A 19,405-nucleotide genomic window follows, 5' to 3' on the forward strand; every position below is an offset into this window, starting at 1 on the left:
GTAATTAGGTGTTCCTTGAGCATATGCCTATCGATCTCAAGCTGCAATCCTGCCCCTTCAGCCTGCACTTTGCCTTTGCCAGGGGGGTCATAGACCCTCTTTTGGGAGAAGACTGAGCCAAAGTAGGAATTGAGCACCTCTCAATGTATGTATACATTCATGTATGTATACATTCATACAAACAGCATAAGATGAGGATTCATAGCAGTAACGTTCCCAGCAGATGACTGCTTCCTGTCAGATATCTAGGGGAGCCTGTTGTGCCACAGGATTTCCTGCAGAAAGCAAAGTCAGCTCTGTGCCTCCTTTCAGATCCAGCACAAACTGCCCACACTACAGATGATGCTTGCGTCTATTGTTCTCACAAACCTCTGAATTGTCCAGCCAGCTTGACCCATTCTAGCAGTTTCTTTTCACAACCACAGATGCAACATGAGAGGTGTGTGGGGGGGTGTCTTTGAAAGGTCATTTAGACTAGGAGTAAGTAAAAGGTAGATTGGAATCCAGTGGCAGAACTCCGGGTGATTTGCCATAGTGCGGCAGAGGTTTCTGACTCCCAACTCCTGAAAAATAGCTTCAACAAAATTGCCCCTTCCTCTGCTCTAAAATATACTACAGAAATGAATAAAGCTTGCAGTAACCCGGGGTGGATTTTTGTGTGGAAGGATTGTGAGCTCTGTTCATTTCGGGTATTCAAGACAAAAATCCTGGCTCAGAATTCTTTAATTTAGAGCACCAGGCTCTGGATTGCAGAATTCAGCATTCAGAGCCCTCTCTGTGGTGGCCCCCATGTCTGTGGCATGCCCTTCCCAGGGAGATCCGCCTGGCATCTTCATGGGATATATTTAAACATCAGGTTAAGGCCTTCCTCTTTAAGCAGGCATTGAAACTTTAATCTGTTGCTTGATTATTAATTTTGCTGCTGGCTCTTCAGTGTGTGAAAATATTTTAAAATATTTCTAAGGTTTAATAGAAATATTTCTAACGTTTGTTGTTGTTGTTACCTTGTTGTTGTTTAGTTTTATGATTGTAATCCACCCTGAGGGCATTTGCCAGTTGGGTGGTATAGAAATCTATTTAATATTCTTTTGTTGTTCAGTCATGTCCGACTCTTCGTGACCCCATGGACCATAGCACGCCAGGTCTTCCTGTCCTCCGCTCTCTCCCGGAGTGTGCTCAAGTTCATATTCATTGCATCAGTGATGCTATCTAGCCATCTCATCCTCTGCCGTCCCCTTCTCCTTTTGCCTTCAATCTTTCCCAGCATCAGGGTCTTTTCCAGGGAGTTTTCGCATTAGGTGGCCAAAATATTTCAGCTTCAGCATCTGTCCTTCCAATGAGCAGTCAAGGTTGATTTTCTTTAGTACTGACTGATTTGATCTCCTTGCAGTCCAGGAGACTCGTAAGAGTCTTCTCCAGCACCACGGTTCGAAAGCATCAATTCTTCGGCGCTCAGCCTTCCTTATAGTCCAGCTCTCACAGCCATATGTTACTACTGGGAAAACCATAGCTTTGATTAGACAGACCTTTGTCGGCAAGGTGATGTCTCTGCTTCTTACTATGCTGTCTAGGTTTGCCATAGCTTTCCTCCCAAGGAGCAAGCGTCTTTTAATTGCATGGCTACAGTCACCGTCTGCAGTGATCTTGGAGCCCAAGAAAATAAAATCTGTCACTGCTTCCATTTCTTCCCCTTCTATATGCCAGGAAGTGATGGGGCCAGATGCCATGATCGTAGTTTTTTTAATGTTGAGTTTCAAACCAGCTTTTGCACTCTCCACTTTCACCCTCAACAAGAGGCTCTTGAGATCCTCTTCGCTTTCTGCCATTAGGGTGGTATCGTCTGCGTATCTGAGGTTGTTGATAATTCTCCCGGCAATCTTAATTCCGACCTGTGATTCATCCAACCCGGCGTTTCTCATGATGTACTCTGCATATAAGTTAAATAAGCAGGGTGACAATATGCAGCCTTGTCGTACTCCTTTCCCAATTTTGAACCAATCGGTTATTCCATGTCTGGTTCTTACTGTTGCTTCTTGACCCTTGTACAGGTTTCTCAGGAGACAGGTAAGGTGGTCTGGTATTCCCATCACTTTAAGAATTTCCCACAGATTGTTGTGATCCACACAATCAACGGCTTTACCATAGGCAATGAAGCAGAAATAGACGTTTTTCTGGAATTCTCTTGCTTTCTCCATGATCCAGCGAAAGTTGGCGATTTGATCTCTAGTTCCTCTGCCTCTTCGAAACCCAGCTTGTACTTCCGGTAGTTCTCAGTTCACATGCTGCTGAAGCCTAGCTTGTAGGATTTTGAGCATCACCTTGCTGGCATGTGAAATGACCGCAATTGTACAGTAGTTTGAACATTCTTTGGCGTTGCCTTTCTTTGGAACTGGAATGTAAACTGACTTTTTCCAGTCTTGTGGCCACTGTTGAGTGTTCCAAATTTGTTGGCATATTGAGTGCAGCACTCTAACAGCATCATCTTTTAGGATTTTAAATAGCTCGCTGGAATACTGTCATCTCTGCTAGCTTTGTTGTTAGTAATGCTTCTGAAGGCCCACTTGACTTCCCTCTCTAGGATGTCTGGCTCAAGTTCAGTGACCGCACTATCATGGCTATCCGGGACATTAAAATCTTTCCTGTATAGTTCTTCTGTGTATTCTTTCCATCTCTTCTTAATGTCATCTGCTTCTGTTAGGTCCCTGCCTTCTTTGTCCTTTATCATGCCCGTCTTTGCACAAAACGTTCCCTTGAGATCTCCGATTTTCTTGAAAAGATCCCTAGTCTTTCCCATTCTATTGTTTTCCTCCCGTTTCTCCCTTGCTTTTCGCTTCCCTTCTTTCCTCAGCTCCTTGTAAAGCCTCATCAGACAGCCACTTTGCTTTCTTGCATTTCTTTTTCTTTGGGATGGATTTAATTGCTGCCTCCTGAACAATGTTACGGACCTCCGTCCATAACATTGGACATAAGAAGCTCATGATCTGAGCCACAGTCAGCTCCAGGTCTTGTTTTGACTGACTGTATACAGCTTCTCCATCTTTGGCTGCAAAGGACATGATCAATCTGATTTCGATATCGACCATCTGGTGACGTCCATGTGTAGAGTCGCCTCTTGTGCTGTTGGAAAGGAGTGTTTGCTATGATCAGTGTGTTCTCTTGGCAAAACTCTATTAGCCTTTGTCCTGCTTCATTTTGTACACCAAGGCCATGCTTGCCTGTTATCCCGGTGATTTCTTGACTTCCTACTTTAGCCTTCCAATCCCTTATGATGAAGAGGACATCTTTTTTTGGTGTTAGTTCTAGAAGGTGTTGTAGGTCTTCATAGAACCGATCAACCTCAGCTTCTTCGGCCTCAGTCGTTGGGGCATAGACTTGAATTACTGTGATGTTGAATGGTTTGCCTTGGATTCGGACTGAGATCATTCTATCATTTTTGAGATTGTAGCCCAGTAGTACTGCTTTTCCCACCCTTTTGTTGACTACGAGTGCTACTCCATTTCTTCTAAGGGATTCTTGCCCACAGTAGTAGATATGATGGTCACCTGAATTAAATTCGCCCATGCCTGTCCATTTTAGTTCGCTGATTCCCAGGATGTTGATGTTCAATCTTGCCATCTCATGTTTGACCACCTCCAGCTTACCTTGATTCATTGATCTGACATTCCAGGCTCCTAAACAATATTGTTCTTTACAGCATCGGACTTTCTTTTCACCACCAGACACATCCACAGCTGAGTGTCCTTTCGGCTTTGGCCCAGCCGCTTCACTCTTTCTGGCGCTACTTGGAAATCCCCTCCGCTCTTCCCCAGTAGTATATTGGACCCCTTCCGACCTGAGGGGCTCATCTTCCGGCGTCATCTCTTTTAGCCTTGTGATATGTTCCATGGGGTTTTCTTGGCAAGAATACTGGAGTGGGTTGCCATTTCCTTCTCCAGTGGACCACATTTTGTCAGAACTCTCTGCCATGACCTGTCCGTCTTGGGTGGCCCTGCACGGCACAGCTTATGGCTTCACTGAGTTACGCAAGCCCCTTCGCCACAGCAAGGCAGTGATCCATGAAGGGGATTTAATATTCTAGGGAAACAAAATAGCAGATTCCACAAACCTGAATTCCACCTAGCCCTTATTCGGATGTGCCCCCCTCCTCCCCTTGCAACATGGTCAAAAACTAAAACAGCGGAGCAAAACGCTTGAGCGTCAAACTGCAGCAGCAGTTATTTGAATCCTGATTAGTGACATATCTTGAAAAGCCAGTTTGAGGAATCTAAACGCCTGTGGAGCAGGCATGCCTGTCATTCCAGATCATGGGTGCCACAGCTGAAAAGCCCCCCGCCCCATGTGCCCACCTGCCCTACATCTGATGGGAGCAGGACCCAAACAGGTCATCCCACCTTGGGCTGTGTTGTCTGGCACATGGGCAGGTGGGAGCTGTTCGTGAAATATTCTGGTCCCACGGATAGGGGGCTTCATGGGTCAAACCAGCACCTTCAATTAAGGTCTGGCAGTCCGCGAAACCGAAGGCAGATCGGTGTGGTGCTACGACCCGACCAAGCGGCTCCGGTCATCGCCATGGCAGCCATGCTCTGCACTGACTGGGAAGCGGCTGGAGCACGTTGCGGGGCAGCCCCGTCTAGAACGCGTTACAGTACTCCAGCCTGAAGCGGGCAGGCCCGTTTTCTTCAGGAACGGCAGCTGCGGCGAGATGAGGCCCCCTCTCAAGGCGTGCGAAGCATCCGCAAAGGCGAAGCCGCCTCCACCGAGTCGGGCCGCGCCTCCGCCCGGCTGGGCCCGACGAGCGGCCGGCAGCGGCTCCGCCGGGATTCAGGCAGGCGGTGGCGGGAGCCCGCGTCCGGCCCGGGCTGCCTGCGGCGCCGCGAGAGCTCTGCGCCGGCCCTCCCGGCTCGCGGGAAGAGCCCCGCGGCCCGGCGCCTCCGCGCTCGGCGCCGGCCCTCCCCAGCCCGCGGGCAGCGCTCGGAGGCGGCGGGAAGCACCGCCCTGCCCGCGGGCCCCGGCCGCGCCCGCCCGGCCGCTGCCCCCGCGCGCCATTGGCCGCTCGACGGCCGGGCCCCTCGCCCCCGCCAGGCCGGCGGCCCCAGCGCGGAGCTCCGCGCTGGGTCGGCTCCGACATGGCCACAGCCCGCGACCGCGCCGTCTTGCAGGGCCTCTTCCACCCGAGCACGCCCTTCGGCGAGCTCTCGGCCGAGCCGGAGCCGCGGAGGGGCGGCGAGGAAGAAGGTGACCGCGCCTCTCCGCCCGGCGGGGAGAAGGGGCGCCTGCCCGGCGCTCGGCCTGCCTCTCTCCGGCCCCCGGGGGCTTCGGGGCCCGGGGAGCGCTGGGCGGCCGAAGCGGCGGGGCGGCCGGGGGGGCTCGCGGCCCATCCCGCCGCGCCAGGCCTCCATCGCCGCCAGCCGCGTGGCGCGGGGAGGGCGCCCGGAGCCGGCCGGCCCGGCTCCCGAGGCGCGGGGGCTCCGCGCTTGAGTGCGGGCGCGGCCACGCAGGCCTCCCGGGCCTCGGAAGCGAGCGGGTGCCTTCCGCTCGTGCCGGAGGGGCTCCGCGGGCCTAGGACAGCCGCCCTCACCCTGCTGCCTCCAGCCGCTTGGGACTTCAGCTCCCAACATCCATGACCATGGGCCGCGCTGGCTGCGGCTGATGCGAGGTGGGGGCCAGGCTGGGCAGGGCAGGGCCGCTCCGGGGAGGTGCTGGAGTGCGGCCTCCCCTCTGTGTCCCCTGCAGTTCAGCCCTTGCCGGGTGGCGCCCTGAGAGGACCGAAATGGAGCCCAGCTGTGCGGGCAGCCCAAGGGGCCGGAGGGCTGCGTGGGCAGCACTGGCCACCAGCACAGGCTGGGCGCACGCCCACGGAGCGGGCTGCCAGGGCCCCTGCTGGCCCCAGACAGTGACAAGTGAGAGCCAGTGTGGTGTAGTGGCTAGAGTGACGGACTGGGAGCCGGGAGATCCGGGTTCTAGTCCCCACTTGGCCATGGAAGCTCACTGGGTGACTCTGGGCCAGTCACAGACTCTCAGCCCAACCTACCTCACAGGGCTGTTGTGAGGATACAACGGAGAGGAGGAGGATAATGTAAGCTGCCTTGGGTTCCTTGCAAGAGGAAAAAAGGCGGGATATAAATACAATGATAAATAAATAAGTGCCTGCTTCTCTGATGGTGTCAGAAGGCGCCTTCTGCTGGAAGGCAGAGCTGCTGGAAGAAGCCATGCAGCTGGAGCTCCAGGGAATCGCCTTGGCTGAAGCAGCAGACCTGCAGGGGGCCTTGGAGAGCTTTGGCCGAGCCATCCAGCTGCTCCCTGAGCGAGCCTCAGCCTACAACAACCGGGCCCAAGCCCTCCGCCTCCAGGGCGATGTAACAGGTGAGTCACCCGCAGCAGCCGATCTGCCCCACCGCCACATCTCGGCCCTCCAGGCTGGCCCTACCCGCAGAGCGAGGCAGCTGCTGCAGGCAGCAGATCCTGGGGGGCAGCAGCAAGTGCTGTGGGCCATGCAGCCTGCCCGGCCCGGCACTCACCTGCTGCCTTCAGCTGTGGGGACATTTAAACACCTTGCAGTGATTCTGAGAAAAGTTGCAATGTTAAATAAATTGAAAGTAGAAGATATCAGTATCCCAGGAAACTCGTGTTTTTCTCCCCATGAACCCATTTCATACTTGCTGTTCAGGAACTATTGTGGTGGTCACCAGAATTGTACCTTGCCTAGGGCACCAAAATACCTTGAGATGGCCCTGTCCAGCTGTGCTCTGCTCCAGTCACTAGCACTCTATGGAAAGGGGGGAGGGAGGGCTCTGGAAGCCCACCCCACCTGCCCCATCCCAGGAAATGTGCATCTCTGAGCTAGCAGCCAGTTTTTGGAAGTGAAACTCCAACTGCGGAAACCCCTTTCCAGTGTCCTCCAGGTGTGACTCCCTCAGCCCTGCTTGCCAGAGTGGTGGGTGGGACAGGGCTTCCCTTTCACCGCTGCCTGCAGCATCCCCCCCTGCCACCTGCAGGGCAACTTCTGTGTGATTCCCCCTCCCTCACCCTCCTTCTCTTTCCCCTTAGGTGCTCTGGAGGACCTGGATGTGGTGCTGAAGCTGAGCAAGGGGGCCGGCCACGTGGCATGCCAGGGCTTTGTGCAGCGCGGCCTGATCCGGCGGCTGCAAGGGCAGGAGGAGGAGGCACGGAAGGATTTTGAGCAAGCGGCCCATCTGGGCAGCTCCTTTGCCCGCCGGCAGCTGGTCCTCCTGAACCCGTATGCTGCCCTCTGCAACCAGATGCTGTCAGAAGTCATGAAGACACTGCGTGGCCGGCTGGAAGGGCCTCAGCCCAGGGGAGGGGGGCCCTGCTGAGTACCCTCACCCAGGACGGGGCGCCGGCAGGCTCCATGCCCGCCCCCGCAACTGTCAGACAAGCCATGGCGGCGATGCCTTCTCCCCTTTCCAGGCACAATTGGTCCTGATCCATCTGCCCCTGGATCTCTGGAGTTGACCCCACCTGAATAAATGGTGCCAATTCAGCCCCTTGCAAAGCTTCGTGCATGGGCCTTGTGTCTGACTTGCTCAATGGGGAAGTGGAATGGTAGAGTGCAAGGCGCCCCTGGCCAGCGCCGCAAACCAGGGGGGCCTCTTGACGCCTCTCCAACCAGCGTGGCTGCACACGATCCTGTGCCCCCTCCCCAAGCCTCCTTGCCCCTGTGGAGGTTCTCGGGGCGCGCTGCTGCTGCCCCTCTGTTAATCCCACATCAGAGTAAGGGAATGTAAAAGCGTAGCAGCAAACGCAGCGACCACCGATGCCGCCGAAAACGCAACACGTCGGGGCGCCCCTGGCAGGGCAGGGCAGGGCAGGGCAGGGCAGGGCAGGGCAGGACGCAGCTTTGCCGGCTGTGCGCGCGGGCGGGCGCGGCGATCCCGGGGCAGCCCGCCTCGGGAGGCGTGCGGGGCGCGCGCGTCACCCGCCGTTCGGAGGCGGCGCGCCAGAGGGCCGCAAGCCGCTCCCCCGGCCGCGCGAGCTGCGCTGTGCCGAGGCGCCGCCCTCTCGCGGGAGAGCCGCCCGGCGCGGCCCCGGAGGGTCCTGCGAGGGGCTCCTCCGCTCTCTCCGACCCGGCGGCGCGGGAGAGGGGAGCCGCCCGCCAGCTCGCCGTGCGCCGGAGAGATCCGGGCCGGGATTCCGCGGGGGCGGCGGCTCTTCCGAGCCGTTCACTGCCGCAGCCTCGCCGGCGGCGGGCAGCCCTGGCCGGGGCGCGAAGCGGCGACCGCCGAGGGTCGCGCCAAGGTCATCGCGTCTCCCTGGCCGGCCGAGCACGATGACGCCCCGAGGCCCGCCGCCCGCCCTGCTGCTGCTGCTGCTGCTGCTGCTGCTGCCCCTCGAAGCGCTGCCGCCGGCGCCAGGTGAGCCGGCGCCGGGGGGCCTCCCCGCGCCGCGGGGCGGGGCGGGGGGCTGCGGCCAGGCCTCGCTCCAGGCTGTCCTGAGCTCTGGTCTGCTCCCCCGCAGGCGCGGCGGAGCCGGAGGCCACGATCGACGGGCGGGCGCTGTCGGTCCGCAGCCTGCGGGAGGCCGAGAGCCGCGCCTTCACGTGCCTGGCCGCGGCGCCCAGCCTGGCCTGGTACCTCAACGGGGAGCGGCAGGAGGCGAACGGCACCGGCAGGCTGCTTGCCACGGCCAACGGCGCCACCGCCGCGGAGACCCGAAGCAGCACCGTCGTGGTGACGGCGCGGCGCCTCGACCGCCAGCTCAACTGCTCCGCCACCGACACAGCCACGGGCCGCGTCTCCAGCGCCTCGGTCCTCCTCAACGTGCAGTGTGAGCAGGGCGCCGCCGCGGGGCGGGCGGCGAGCGGGGCGGGGTCTGGCGAGGGAAGCCCCGGCGGCAGGCGCGGCGGGTCCACAGCCCGGCCCGCCGCCTCACGAGCGCAGCCGCTCCCGCTGGGCCCCGGGAGGGCTTCCCCGCGGCCGCACAGAACCCACCACCCCCACCAGAATCTGGGCTTTGCATCTTCCCATTGCAGTCAGGCCCGAAATCCTGAGGATGGACACCCGCTACGAAGAGGCGAGGGAGCCGGGCCTCTTGCTGGTGTTGTTCGTGCTTGTCCAAGCCAACCCCCCAGCCAACATCACCTGGGTGGACCAGGATGGGCAGGTGATGGTGAACACCTCCACCTTCCTCATAGTGGAAACCAAGACCTACCCCTGGCTCACCAACCACACTGTGCAGGTGCAGCTCAGCAGCCGGGCCCAGAACTTTTCCTTCAGCGCTGCAAACACCGTGGGCATCGCCAACACCTCCATTCTGCTGCCCGGTAGGCCTCTGGCCATGCCCTCCACCTGGGCCCTGCTTGGGCCAGCCCCTCCTTCAGCTATCTCCCGCCCAGGCCTGTTGGGCAAAGCTCCAGAGAGGGAGGGAAGACTGGTGCCGAGGACGGAAATTGCCCTCCTAGTCTATCAGGTGCTGACCCACTTAGAGCAGGACCGCGAGACCTACAGCCCCCACTTGTGAGCCTGTCGCGGCTTGGCTCAACTGAACAAATGTGATGCAGAGCAGCAGCAAAGGCTCCGCAAGCCCACCTGCGCCTCACTGGCTGGCCGGTGACCAGCCTTCTGTCAGCTAAGAGGCCAAGGGAGAAGTCTGGATCCCCAGGCCTCCAAGGAGCCAGGCTGGCAGAGGCCTGACATGTGTTCTGGCCTCCCCAGGTCTCCTGGACACCCGCATTGAGCTGCCCCTCCTGGCACTAGTGGTGGTGAGTGCTGTGGCCCTGGGGACTCTCCTGTGCCTTGGTGCCCTCATCAGCTGTGTGGTCTACCGGAAGGGCAAGAAGGCAGCAGGTAAGAGGCATAAGGGAAAGTAGCCAGCCCCAGGGCAGGACTGGCCCACCCTCTAGAGGACTGATGCGATTCTCTATTTTCCAGCTCCAGGAATTTCTCCACCAGCACCCCTGCCTCCAAGGTAACCTTCCAAAAAATGGGCTCCTCTTCTGGTGGAACCTGGCTTGGGGCAGCACTTGACTGGAGCCCTGGTCTGGAGGACTCTGCCCAGCAGTTGTCTTTGCTCCCTCTCACCAGTGACTCCAACAACCTGAAGCCAACAGCAGCCCAGCTACCAAGGGCAATTATGTCCCTCCCATCCAACCTACAGCTCAATGATCTCACTCCTGAGCCCAAGGGTGAGTAGCAAAAACAGGGGAGCTGAGGGTCCCAGCCTGGAACATGGCAGCATTCTTGCTTCAGGTACCAGGGGAGGGGCACCCAGCAGTGCCCCAGCCCCATACCTCTTTCCCTCCACAGCCAAGGTCAGGGCAGATGGAACCACAGCAGAGGAGGAAGAGACCCTCTCAGAGCCGGAAAACAGCTTGGCCCTTGCAGACAGAGGTAGGAGGGGGCCATGCCCAAGCCTGCAAGGAATGCAGGACCACAATGCGGGGGTGGGGGATGTCCAGCTTGCTAGGTTTGGGCCGCTTCTGTTTTGAAAAGTGAATTCAGCAACACGGAAAGTGCAACTTTATATACTGAGCTCCAGATCATTGTCCGATAAAACTGATCAGTACGCGAGTCAGGATAGACCAACAGACATCCTTCTCCACACAAGTGTAACTCACCTGTGGCGTTTTATGGCACAAGCGGATGTGAGGTTTTAAAAAGGGGTCTGGTTAAGTTAATGAAGTCTTAAGTGGGACCTCTGTGTTCGGAGGTTGTATGCCTGGAATGCCAGGCAACGGGGGACAGCTCTTGGGCTGGGTAGCCTCTTGGCCAGTAGAAATTACGCCAGCTGTATTTATGTTTGCTTCTACGACTCATGGAGAAAGGCACAGAGCCACTGGCCTCTGAGCCCTGCACATCCTGCTGTTCTAGCTGTTGTCTCTGCGTGTTCCGCCTGCATTTGCAGCCTTCCAGGCTTGGAAGTGCGCTTCACCGGGCTTGCCTCCAAAGGTAGATGCTGAACTCTGACACCCACGCATAACCTGCATCGACTCCTAATGTATGAAACAAGAGAAGCTGCCTGCTCTGAAGTCAAGCCAGGGGAGAAGAGCTGCTGCGCTTGCAAAAGGCCTCGGGTTCATTCCCAGGCAGCAGGGAGTAGGAAAGGCCTCTTTTGTGCCCAACGCCCTGGAGAGGCCCAACCACAGCGGTCAAGACAGGGCTAGACGGACCCAGCCCAAGGTGGTTTTCCCAGCGGCCCCTCTGGCCCAGTTCTTGCCTCTCCTCGGCCCTTCCCCAGCCTTCCTGAGGGGAGACCCTTTCCGGAGGGGCATGCCTGGGCTCTTCTGCATGGCACCTGCCCTCCGGTTTGTCAGTAGCTGTGAGCAGCTTTCTCTGGCCTTTCAGGTCTTGGCCCATCCCCAATGGTTGGCTATATCTACAGAGCATCCAGTCTGAGCAGCGATGAGATCTGGCTGTGAGGCCTATCATCACACCCACCACCAGTGCGTGCAGTGGGCAGCGCTGGACAAGCAAAGGCAGCGGACTTTCCAGGCGCCTGCAGGAATGGGGTGACATGAGACCTGCGCTCAGGTCTCTGGAGAAGAACCCTGTCTGGTCCTGGCAGCCAGCCAAGCGGTCACCAGGGGGCTGCTAAGGTGCGCCTGTCCCAGAGCAGCTGCATCACGGCACCCCTCCAAGCAATGCCACCGCGCTCCTGCCAGGCGCTGCAGTGCATCTCAAGGCCCCAGGAGCCAGAAGCACCTCGCGTGCCGCTCGTCATCAGCTGCCCTGCTCCTCCCTTCCGCACGGCGGCTGCTTGCCTGCTCCTCTCCCTCCCCCAGCCCCTCAGGGTAGCCTCCGTCTGCATGTGGGGCATCAACTGGCCACTTAGGCCGTAGGAGACTGGTAGGGCCATGTGTGCCATCACTGCCACCATCTTAGCAAAGGCCTGTTGCTTTGCAGCTTCTGCGCTTTAAGAATAAACGGCTGTGATGAAAGCGCCGCCCGGTCTCTTTCCCGCTGGACTGTGCAGAGCACCTCGTCTGGGAGAAGCTGATGGCCCGCCCCCCTCCCCTTGCTAGGGGCCAACAGATGGGACAAGCCTCACTCAGAGAACTGGTGCATAAAGTGTCTATTGAGTATAAATAATAAACCACAGGGGGAGCAGAGAAGGATCCAAGGAGTGCAGTTGTGGATTCTGCTGTCCCTGGGCAGGTCTGGCAGAGCCTGGCGAGATGGGTTGCAACCCAAGAAGAGCAGCTTCTGGGGCAGCTGGCTGGCCAGCCATCGAAAGCCCTCACCCTCAGTGTGGGAGGGAATGTTCCCCCAGGCACAGCCCTTGATCTTAAGGACTAGACCCATTCTTATGACATTGACCTCTGTGCCAGGTTCCCCCTGGCATACCTGCAGTCCTTCAGCGGAGGAACCATTCTGGGGCTGGTCATGCTGGCTCACAGGTAAGTAAGGCCCAGGCACCCCACACTGCCACAATGCCCCCAAATGGTTCCAGAATCCACAAACCAAGCACCCCCCCACCCGCCCACGGGCTGGGCTCCTGCCTTCAGCTGTTTCCTTCAAGGACAACGCAGCACTAAAAGCAAAACTTTACTGAAGCAAACCAGCCTCTCTCAGGAACTGCACAAATGGGAGGAGCTGCTGGATGCTTCTGGCAGCTTGCCCAGCAACATCCCCGGGGAGTGGCTGCTGGGAGCCTGAGGCCCTCTGCCCTGCCCTGGGCTTAAGCCCCCCACCCACGAGCTGGGGACTGCTGTGCTCCACTGGGCCTCCACTGTGGCAATGCCACCGGCAGCCTTGGGCCAGAGGGAGCCTGGCAGCTCGTGCAGCAGCACGCTTCCCAAGCAAGACCGCCACTGGCCCTGAGGCAGGACATCCCCTTCGACAGCTCCCTCCTGGGGCAAGGGGGCATCTCAGGAGAAGCTCAGGGTGTCCGTCTCGCAGACCTGCAATGGGGTGTTGGAGGAAGGGCTTGCAGCCGCCTTGCCCGCAGCCAGGGCCTTGAAATGCTGCAGGAGAAAGAGAGCGCGCATCACATACGGCTGCTCTAACCCAGGCTTCCCAAAGAGCAAACGGTGCGCAGCTGTGATGCAACGTTCCAGGCTGATCTGGCTGGCGGAGCGTGCATTCTCCCCCCTCCCGCATCCCCCAATATGCATGTGGCCAGAACAGCAGCTCCTCTGAGCCATGCCCCTCCTACCTGTGAGTTTTTGAATTCAGAGTAGAGTGAGAAGAGGGTATGCAAGGACTGGATGTGGCCCTTGTAGACAGGAATGTCCAGAATAGCTGAGGAGAAGAACCCCACCCCGCAACAGGAGGCATTTAGTCTGGTCCAAACAAGGCAAGGAAGCTCTAGGGCCAGTTACATCAGGGGCAAATGTTGGACATCCAGGGCCCTGAAAGCATCTCGCTAAAGGGCCATTGTTTGGTCCAGCCAGCTCTTAAGGCCAAAGGCCCTCAGCCCCTATCCAGACACAAGCCAATGCTCAAGCCGATGCTCCTGCAAGAGAGGCTGGGTGAGGCTTGACATGGGCAGGCAAGGGCACTCACCACAGATCATGTCCGTGTATTCAGCCAGGCTGCAGTCGATGTCTGCAGTGGGGAGACTTGTCTGAAAGGCAGAGCGAGAGGGATCAGTCCTGGCCTTTTCTTCTTACTTTGAAGGAAGCTCTTTGGAGGCCCACAAGCACCTCCTAGCTCTTGCTGACAAGCCCCCACCAAGAGCAGCCAGCAGAAACCAGTCATGGGGAGGGTCAGGCAAAAGCTAGGTGGTGGGGAGGGCACCATACCTTTCCCAGCAACTCTTCAAACTCTGGGGACCACTCCTGCATCAGAGTGTCTATGTCAGGCATGGGCCTGCAAGGGAGAAGCATAGGCCGCCTGAGAAAATGGCCCCTCAGGCCCTGATGGGAGCCATCACTCCACACAGAGGGTGCTTCTATGGGGGAGGGGTGTTGTGCAGGTGTGCCCCTCCCCTAGCACAGAGCAAAGGTGGGGCTCTGGGCTGGCTAAGCCTTGAGTGCCCTTTCCACACCACACTTGGGAAGCTGGAGCCCACCTGGCATAATGGACCGTGGCTGGGGGCTTGCAGCGATGGAGTTCACTGATGCTCTCGATCCAGCTGTCAATGGCTTTGGGGTTCTTCTCGGCATTCTCCAGGCTCTTCACTTTAATCTGCTGCTAGAAACACAAACCAGAAGCTGCCCCACTGCGGCTCTTTGCTGCCCATGTCCCACACTCTGCCATGTGGACAAGTGCCCCCTCCCCCCCGCCCCACTTACAGCCACATTGTGCTGCTTGGAGTTTTCTGTTAGCCAGAGAGAGAGCACAGTTGGATCAGACTGCTTGGTTGACGGTTCGTCCAATACCAACAGGCCCAGATTATCTGGCTTCCCATCGGGGCGTGGAACCTGCAAGAAGCAACCCAAGGGGCCCTTTATGGATGACCATTCCCATTCCCTCATCCTGGGGCAAGAACCTGCACAAGAGGGAACTCAGGAGAACTCTGCAGAGCAGCCCCTGAGGGGATGGAAGCAGAACCTCCGCTGTGCTGTCTTGATAAGTCTCCCTTAAAAGGCAACGACTGCTGCCGCCACTGCCACAGGGGCAATCCTGGGTGGCCCTGCACAGCTAATGCTGTGTACCAGGGAGTTTCAGAATGAGCACTGTACCTTTAAGAAGGCATCAATGTCTCCAACAGCAGGAATGAAGTCTGGAATGAAAGGCTTCAGCTTGTGCTCCAAATCAATCATTTGCGAGGAATACCTGAGGAGAAGACACTGTGAGAAAAAGCCTGAAAAGAAGAGGTATGTCCACCCACAGCATATCCTGCCAGCATTCCCCCCCCACACACACACACACTCACCTCCGGATGTACTGGAAAAGCTCCTTGACCTCCAGGGAGACTGGCAAGTAGTCATAATCTGCTGAGTTATACGCCCTGGGGAAAGAGCCGGCCGTGAAAAGTGGTTAGGTGGGGGGAGGCAGGGGGAGTTCTGGTTCTGAGCACAACTCAGTGAAAGCCAGTTCTCTTCTCTCCAGGCAAGGCTAGCAGCTACCGCTGAGGGCCGAACAGGGGCCTTCCTGCAATAAGCAGCTCCAGAGGTGAGATCTTCCTCAGGAGTGTAGCAAAGGCTGCATCCACCACCACCCGTCCCACTGCATACTGCGATGATTACCACAGCTTTAAATTCTACAGGCTAAACAAAACATTTGGGGTGCAACCCTATGCATGTTTGAACAGAGAAAAAGCCTCACTGCTCCCAGCGTTCTGGGAGCTGTAGGCCTTTTTTCTGTCTAAACATGCACAGGGTTGCGCCCTTAACATCCTGTCTAGTTTGGCCCACAGGGGCCTGCTAAAGATGGCAAGACAGGCTGACTTTCCAACAAGAGCTGTACATCCCAGCAAGAGCAGCTCTAGGTCTGATCTGACTGGGCAGTTGGCTATCTCCTACCAGGCTGTTATATTATGGGCTATGTCCTGTAAAAATTTATAGATACTAAATCAACAATATCTGGGGAGAAATTCAGAAGGCCAGCAGAGCCTCACTTAAGAGGTCTGACTTCCATACTGTCTGGACACCGGAGTTGCACTGAATGTGACCTGTCCCTAAGATGCCTGACAAACTAAAAGCGAAAATACATAACGTGTCCCTAAGATTGGCCTTTGTGCCAGAACATTAAAAAGGAGCCAATGCAATGCCAGTTTTCAAAAGGGGATCCAGGAAGTACTTCTTCATACAGTCAAACTGTGGAATTTACTATTGCTACTAGATGGAGTGATGGCTGCCACCTTGGATGGCCTTAAAGGGGGATTAGACCAATTCCTGGAGGAGAAAGGTCTCAATGGCTACTAGTCAGGACACTTATACATTGAAGTATCAGGAGCAGGATGCCTCTCTGTACCAGCTGCTGAAGAACATGAGTGGGAGGGAGCTGCTGTGCTCCTGTCCTGCCTGTGGGCTTCCCCTTGGGGCATCTGGTTGGCCATTGTGGGAACAGAATGCTGGGCTAGATGGGCCTTTAAGATCCAACACAACTCTTTGGTTCTTAGAACTGCCCACTCTCCCAGAACTAGAATGCTGGCAGGGAGGGAGTAGGAGGAAGAGGCTGCACAGTAAGGGCTTCTTTGTGCTCCCTTGGTTCCTAGATATTGCACAGCTGGGTCCTGAGGCGACTCTTCTAGGCACTCCCAGCCCCACAGAAGTCTGTGGGCTTAAGTGTGCCTCACCCTGCTGTCAAGACTTCCAGGCAGACAAAATGCACTGGCTTTGGATCCCACTTCTGAAAGGGATGGCAGCCTAGGACCCACTGTCCCTCCTTCACCCAGCACCACGGTGCCTCTCTGCAGGATGGAGCCGGGCTGCAATGCCCCCCTTCCTGCCCAGCAGATACCCCTCCAGAGGAGCGCCGTGTTCATCGTCATCGTCGTCGTCCTCAGAGTCTGTTTCCGAGGAATCATCATCCTCCTCCTCCACTTCGTTCCCGCTGAATCGCTGCTGGGCCCCCAGCTGGGTGCCCTTTTTCTCCTGCAAGAGGGCAATAGGGTGACGTGGGGGAGCCTCCTGCCTGGCAAAGCCCCTGTGCCTCCCCACCAGGCCCTTGGTGCGAGCCGCAGCCTGAGCCTTTTGGCCAGAACCCCCTCCCCTCGCAGCTCAAAGGGTCAAGGGGGCACCGGCGGGCACCTTCAGGATCTCGTCCTCATCATCCTCGCTGCTGTTCTCGGCCAGGCTCTTGTGGTGGGCACGAACGGGCCGTGGGCCTGGGAAGGGGGTGTTGCAGAACCCAGAGTCAGAGAGACCACGGAGTGAAGGAAAAAGAGATTCTTTATTTAACGCGCAGGCTTAAGGCTGGAATCATTTCCAAAGAGCCAGAAGCCCCGAAATACATCAGCACATTGGTTTTATAGACATTGTGACACATATGAAACGGCTCCTCCTCCCCCTCCCGCGTGGGGTTGCAGTCCTCAACATTTCTTCTCCTAGCACTATTGTTTATAATACAAGAACTGGGTTATAGGGTAGCCATGATAAGGAGAGAACAGAAGAGAACAGCAGAGAACAAGATATACAATTGTATGACCTTTGACAAGATAAGGAATTCCTGTGTCTCGTCAGCTTACAACAATATATTCAAGGGAGAAAGAGCTCAGCAAGAACATGAAGCATGAGACTGCATGAGGCTACTTAGTCTGACCCCCGATATGGCTGCTACATTCCCCCCTTAAATGCATAATTTCATTACAATTATAGCATTTCTGATAACTATACAAAGCTTTTTGTGACATACATATTACTTAGCCTTTTGTTGGGCTATTAGAGCGTAGAGGGCAGCAGTTTTACTAGCTGAGACATAAAACAGATTGGTTAAACAGCGCATAAGACAAGGAACGCAGAGACATAACAGTATCTCTATGAACAACACTGGTAGAATTAGGATGAACAATGCTTCAAGCCAGCTAAGATCTGGAAGCCAAGGGGTTAACTAATTTAGCTAATGGTTTTGTCTTATTGTTTTGTTAGCTACTATATTGTGCAGCTTGTTGAGCTGTTCATCTACAGCATTGCCATTATCAGTTAAGTTAAAACAACAGAGCTTTTGGTGTGTCTCACAACTTAAATGATGAAGAAGGAAGAGATAATCTATACCAGCTCTGTTTTCTAGAACTGCACCTCTTAGATCACGCAACTCTTTATTTAACAATGACAATGCTTGTGAGGTGGCATTCATGCTTTTGGCTAAGCTGCAAGCTAACCGGTTGATCTCCAGACCATCAGCCAAGGCTAAACCTGGAACCTTAACCAGTGACATTGCTAAGGCCAATTTTTCTGAGTCAGAATATAACTGCACATGACTATTACAATTTTTAGTTAGTTGGAGTGCTCGAGGCTGCCGTCAACGGATTTTCTCGGGCTACAGGGGAAGAATTGGCACCAGTTCAATTGGCGGCTGAGGCAACATGGGTGGTTATTAGACAAGTTGGCAGGAATGAATGACCAAGTGCGGGAACTACACGTCTAAAACCATCCATGAGGCAAAAGTATGTGGGCATTATTAAAAGATATGTTTTGAATTTTATTACAGTGGAAGGGGGCCAGGGAGAGCTTTATATTTTCTGGAAAATTTTTTGACAATTAAGCATTCGTGCACACGTAGCATTTGTTTCAGCAACGATGGGGGTGCATAGAGTGAACTCTGTAGGGGGTAGGATCTTTGCAACCACGCCCCAATTAGCATCTTGGGAATAAGCTAAACTTACACCATACACTCTTAACATGGTATCTTTTTGAATTTTCCCAGGATGTCTACAGACAGGTATTAGGCAAGAGCTAATAAGCCTGTTTGCAGGTATACCTCTTGGCAAACAAAAATGTTTTACTCTCGTGATGTTAGCCAGGTGAAGCCAGTAATTAATCAAGATCAAGCGTAATTAACCAGCGATCAAGAGCAGGCAACTGCCACCTGTCTGGCTCAGAGCCTGCCACATCCGAGTCACGGCACCATTTATGTTGCAGAACCCAGAGTCAGAGAGACCACGGAGTGAAGGAAAAAGAGATTCTTTATTTAACGCGCGGGCTTAAGGCTGGAACCATTTCCAAAGAGCCAGAAGCCCCGAAATACATCAGCACATTGGTTTTATAGACATTGTGACACATATGAAACGGCTCCTCCTCCCCCTCCGACGTGGGGTTGCAGTCCTCAACATTTCTTCTCCTAGCACTATTGTTTATAATACAAGAACTGGGTTATAGGGTAGCCATGATAAGGAGAGAACAGCAGAGAACACGATATACAGCTGTATGACCTTTGACAAGATAAGGAATTCCTGTGTCTCGTCAGCTTACAACAATATATTCAAGGGAGAAAGAGCTCAGCAAGAACATGAAGCATGAGACTGCATGAGGCTACTTAGTCTGACCCCCGATATGGCTGCTACAGGGGAGCGAACCGCGTCATGGGGGGCAGCCCTGAGCGCTGCCCCAGAAAAGCCTCCTGCGGCCCTCGCCCGAGGGCGGCGCGGCCCCCAGGGCCTCCCGCCCCCTGCCCACCTGGCTGCGGCGGGCTGGGCGCGTAGATGCTGGCCACGTCCTCCGTCTCGTTGACGTCCAGGCTCTCGTCGTAAGGCTGGTTCTCGACGAGGCGCGTCTGCAGGGAGAGGGCGGGGGCGGCGGGTTGGTCGCCTGGGCCCGCTGCGTCCCATGGCCAAGGGGCTTCAGGGCGGCGGAGGCTCAGCCCGATCCGGGCGCGGGCTCGTAGAGGCTCCCCCTCCCCTGACCATACCTGCAGCCCGGCCTCGGCGGGCGGCGGTGGCGCTCCGGCCATGTCACGGTCGGGGCCCAGCCAGCAGCAGCGGCACCGCGAGGACAGCCAGGCCTCGGACGCTCCGTCTCCATGGAGACGGGAGTAGCCATCTGTTCTCGCGAGAACTCGCCTCCCGTCGCTCGGGCTACGTAGGGCAGGCTGAGGCGGCGCCCCCTGCCGGCTGGAACGCGGGA

The 19,405-nt window shown here is 56.3% G+C and overlaps 3 protein-coding genes across 14 annotated transcripts; 2 read left to right on the top strand and 1 right to left on the bottom strand.

Moving 5' to 3' along the window:
• The first annotated feature begins 5,071 nt into the window (after positions 1 to 5,071).
• TTC36 (tetratricopeptide repeat domain 36) lies at positions 5,072 to 7,522 on the top strand. Of its 2 annotated transcripts, none has more exons than XM_084860525.1 (3): positions 5,072 to 5,235; positions 6,169 to 6,363; positions 7,048 to 7,522. In XM_084860525.1, exons 1-3 carry the CDS (start codon positions 5,127 to 5,129, stop codon positions 7,332 to 7,334), a joined length of 591 nt encoding a protein of 196 aa, XP_084716651.1. In that variant the 5' UTR covers positions 5,072 to 5,126; the 3' UTR covers positions 7,335 to 7,522. The 2 variants fall into 2 exon arrangements, with proteins under 2 accessions (XP_084716651.1, XP_084716652.1); XM_084860526.1 differs by having other exon boundaries at positions 6,172 to 6,363.
• Positions 7,523 to 8,021: 499 nt separating this feature from the next.
• TMEM25 (transmembrane protein 25) lies at positions 8,022 to 12,073 on the top strand. Of its 7 annotated transcripts, XR_014792846.1 has the most exons (9): positions 8,022 to 8,372; positions 8,476 to 8,784; positions 8,990 to 9,280; positions 9,672 to 9,803; positions 9,894 to 9,924; positions 10,041 to 10,141; positions 10,263 to 10,346; positions 11,301 to 11,551; positions 11,859 to 12,073. XR_014792846.1 is itself a non-coding variant. In XM_084860520.1 (8 exons), the coding sequence occupies exons 1-8, from the start codon at positions 8,288 to 8,290 to the stop codon at positions 11,372 to 11,374; spliced, it is 1,107 nt and encodes a 368-aa protein (XP_084716646.1). In that variant the 5' UTR covers positions 8,022 to 8,287; the 3' UTR covers positions 11,375 to 12,073. The 7 variants fall into 7 exon arrangements, 6 of the variants coding, with proteins under 6 accessions (XP_084716646.1, XP_084716647.1, XP_084716645.1 ...); XM_084860520.1 differs by having other exon boundaries at positions 11,301 to 12,073; XM_084860521.1 differs by lacking the exon at positions 11,301 to 11,551 and having other exon boundaries at positions 11,859 to 12,069.
• Positions 12,011 to 19,301, bottom strand: IFT46 (intraflagellar transport 46). 5 transcript variants are annotated; one of them, XM_084860515.1, is made up of 12 exons: positions 19,191 to 19,301; positions 18,959 to 19,055; positions 16,595 to 16,671; positions 16,305 to 16,438; positions 14,776 to 14,850; positions 14,582 to 14,675; positions 14,192 to 14,320; positions 13,969 to 14,087; positions 13,700 to 13,766; positions 13,461 to 13,521; positions 13,111 to 13,196; positions 12,011 to 12,919 (listed from the first exon to the last, which is right to left on the bottom strand). In XM_084860515.1, the coding sequence occupies exons 1-12, from the start codon at positions 19,230 to 19,232 to the stop codon at positions 12,824 to 12,826; spliced, it is 1,077 nt and encodes a 358-aa protein (XP_084716641.1). In that variant the 5' UTR covers positions 19,233 to 19,301; the 3' UTR covers positions 12,011 to 12,823. The 5 variants fall into 5 exon arrangements, with proteins under 5 accessions (XP_084716641.1, XP_084716640.1, XP_084716639.1 ...); XM_084860514.1 differs by having other exon boundaries at positions 13,969 to 14,090; XM_084860513.1 differs by having other exon boundaries at positions 18,959 to 19,301.
• Between the last annotated feature and the right edge of the window lie 104 nt (positions 19,302 to 19,405).

Source organism: Heloderma suspectum, chromosome 6 (assembly GCF_057233095.1).
Source record: "Heloderma suspectum isolate Gila_16-S chromosome 6, 16-S_ref, whole genome shotgun sequence".
Lineage (NCBI taxonomy): Eukaryota > Metazoa > Chordata > Lepidosauria > Squamata > Helodermatidae > Heloderma > Heloderma suspectum.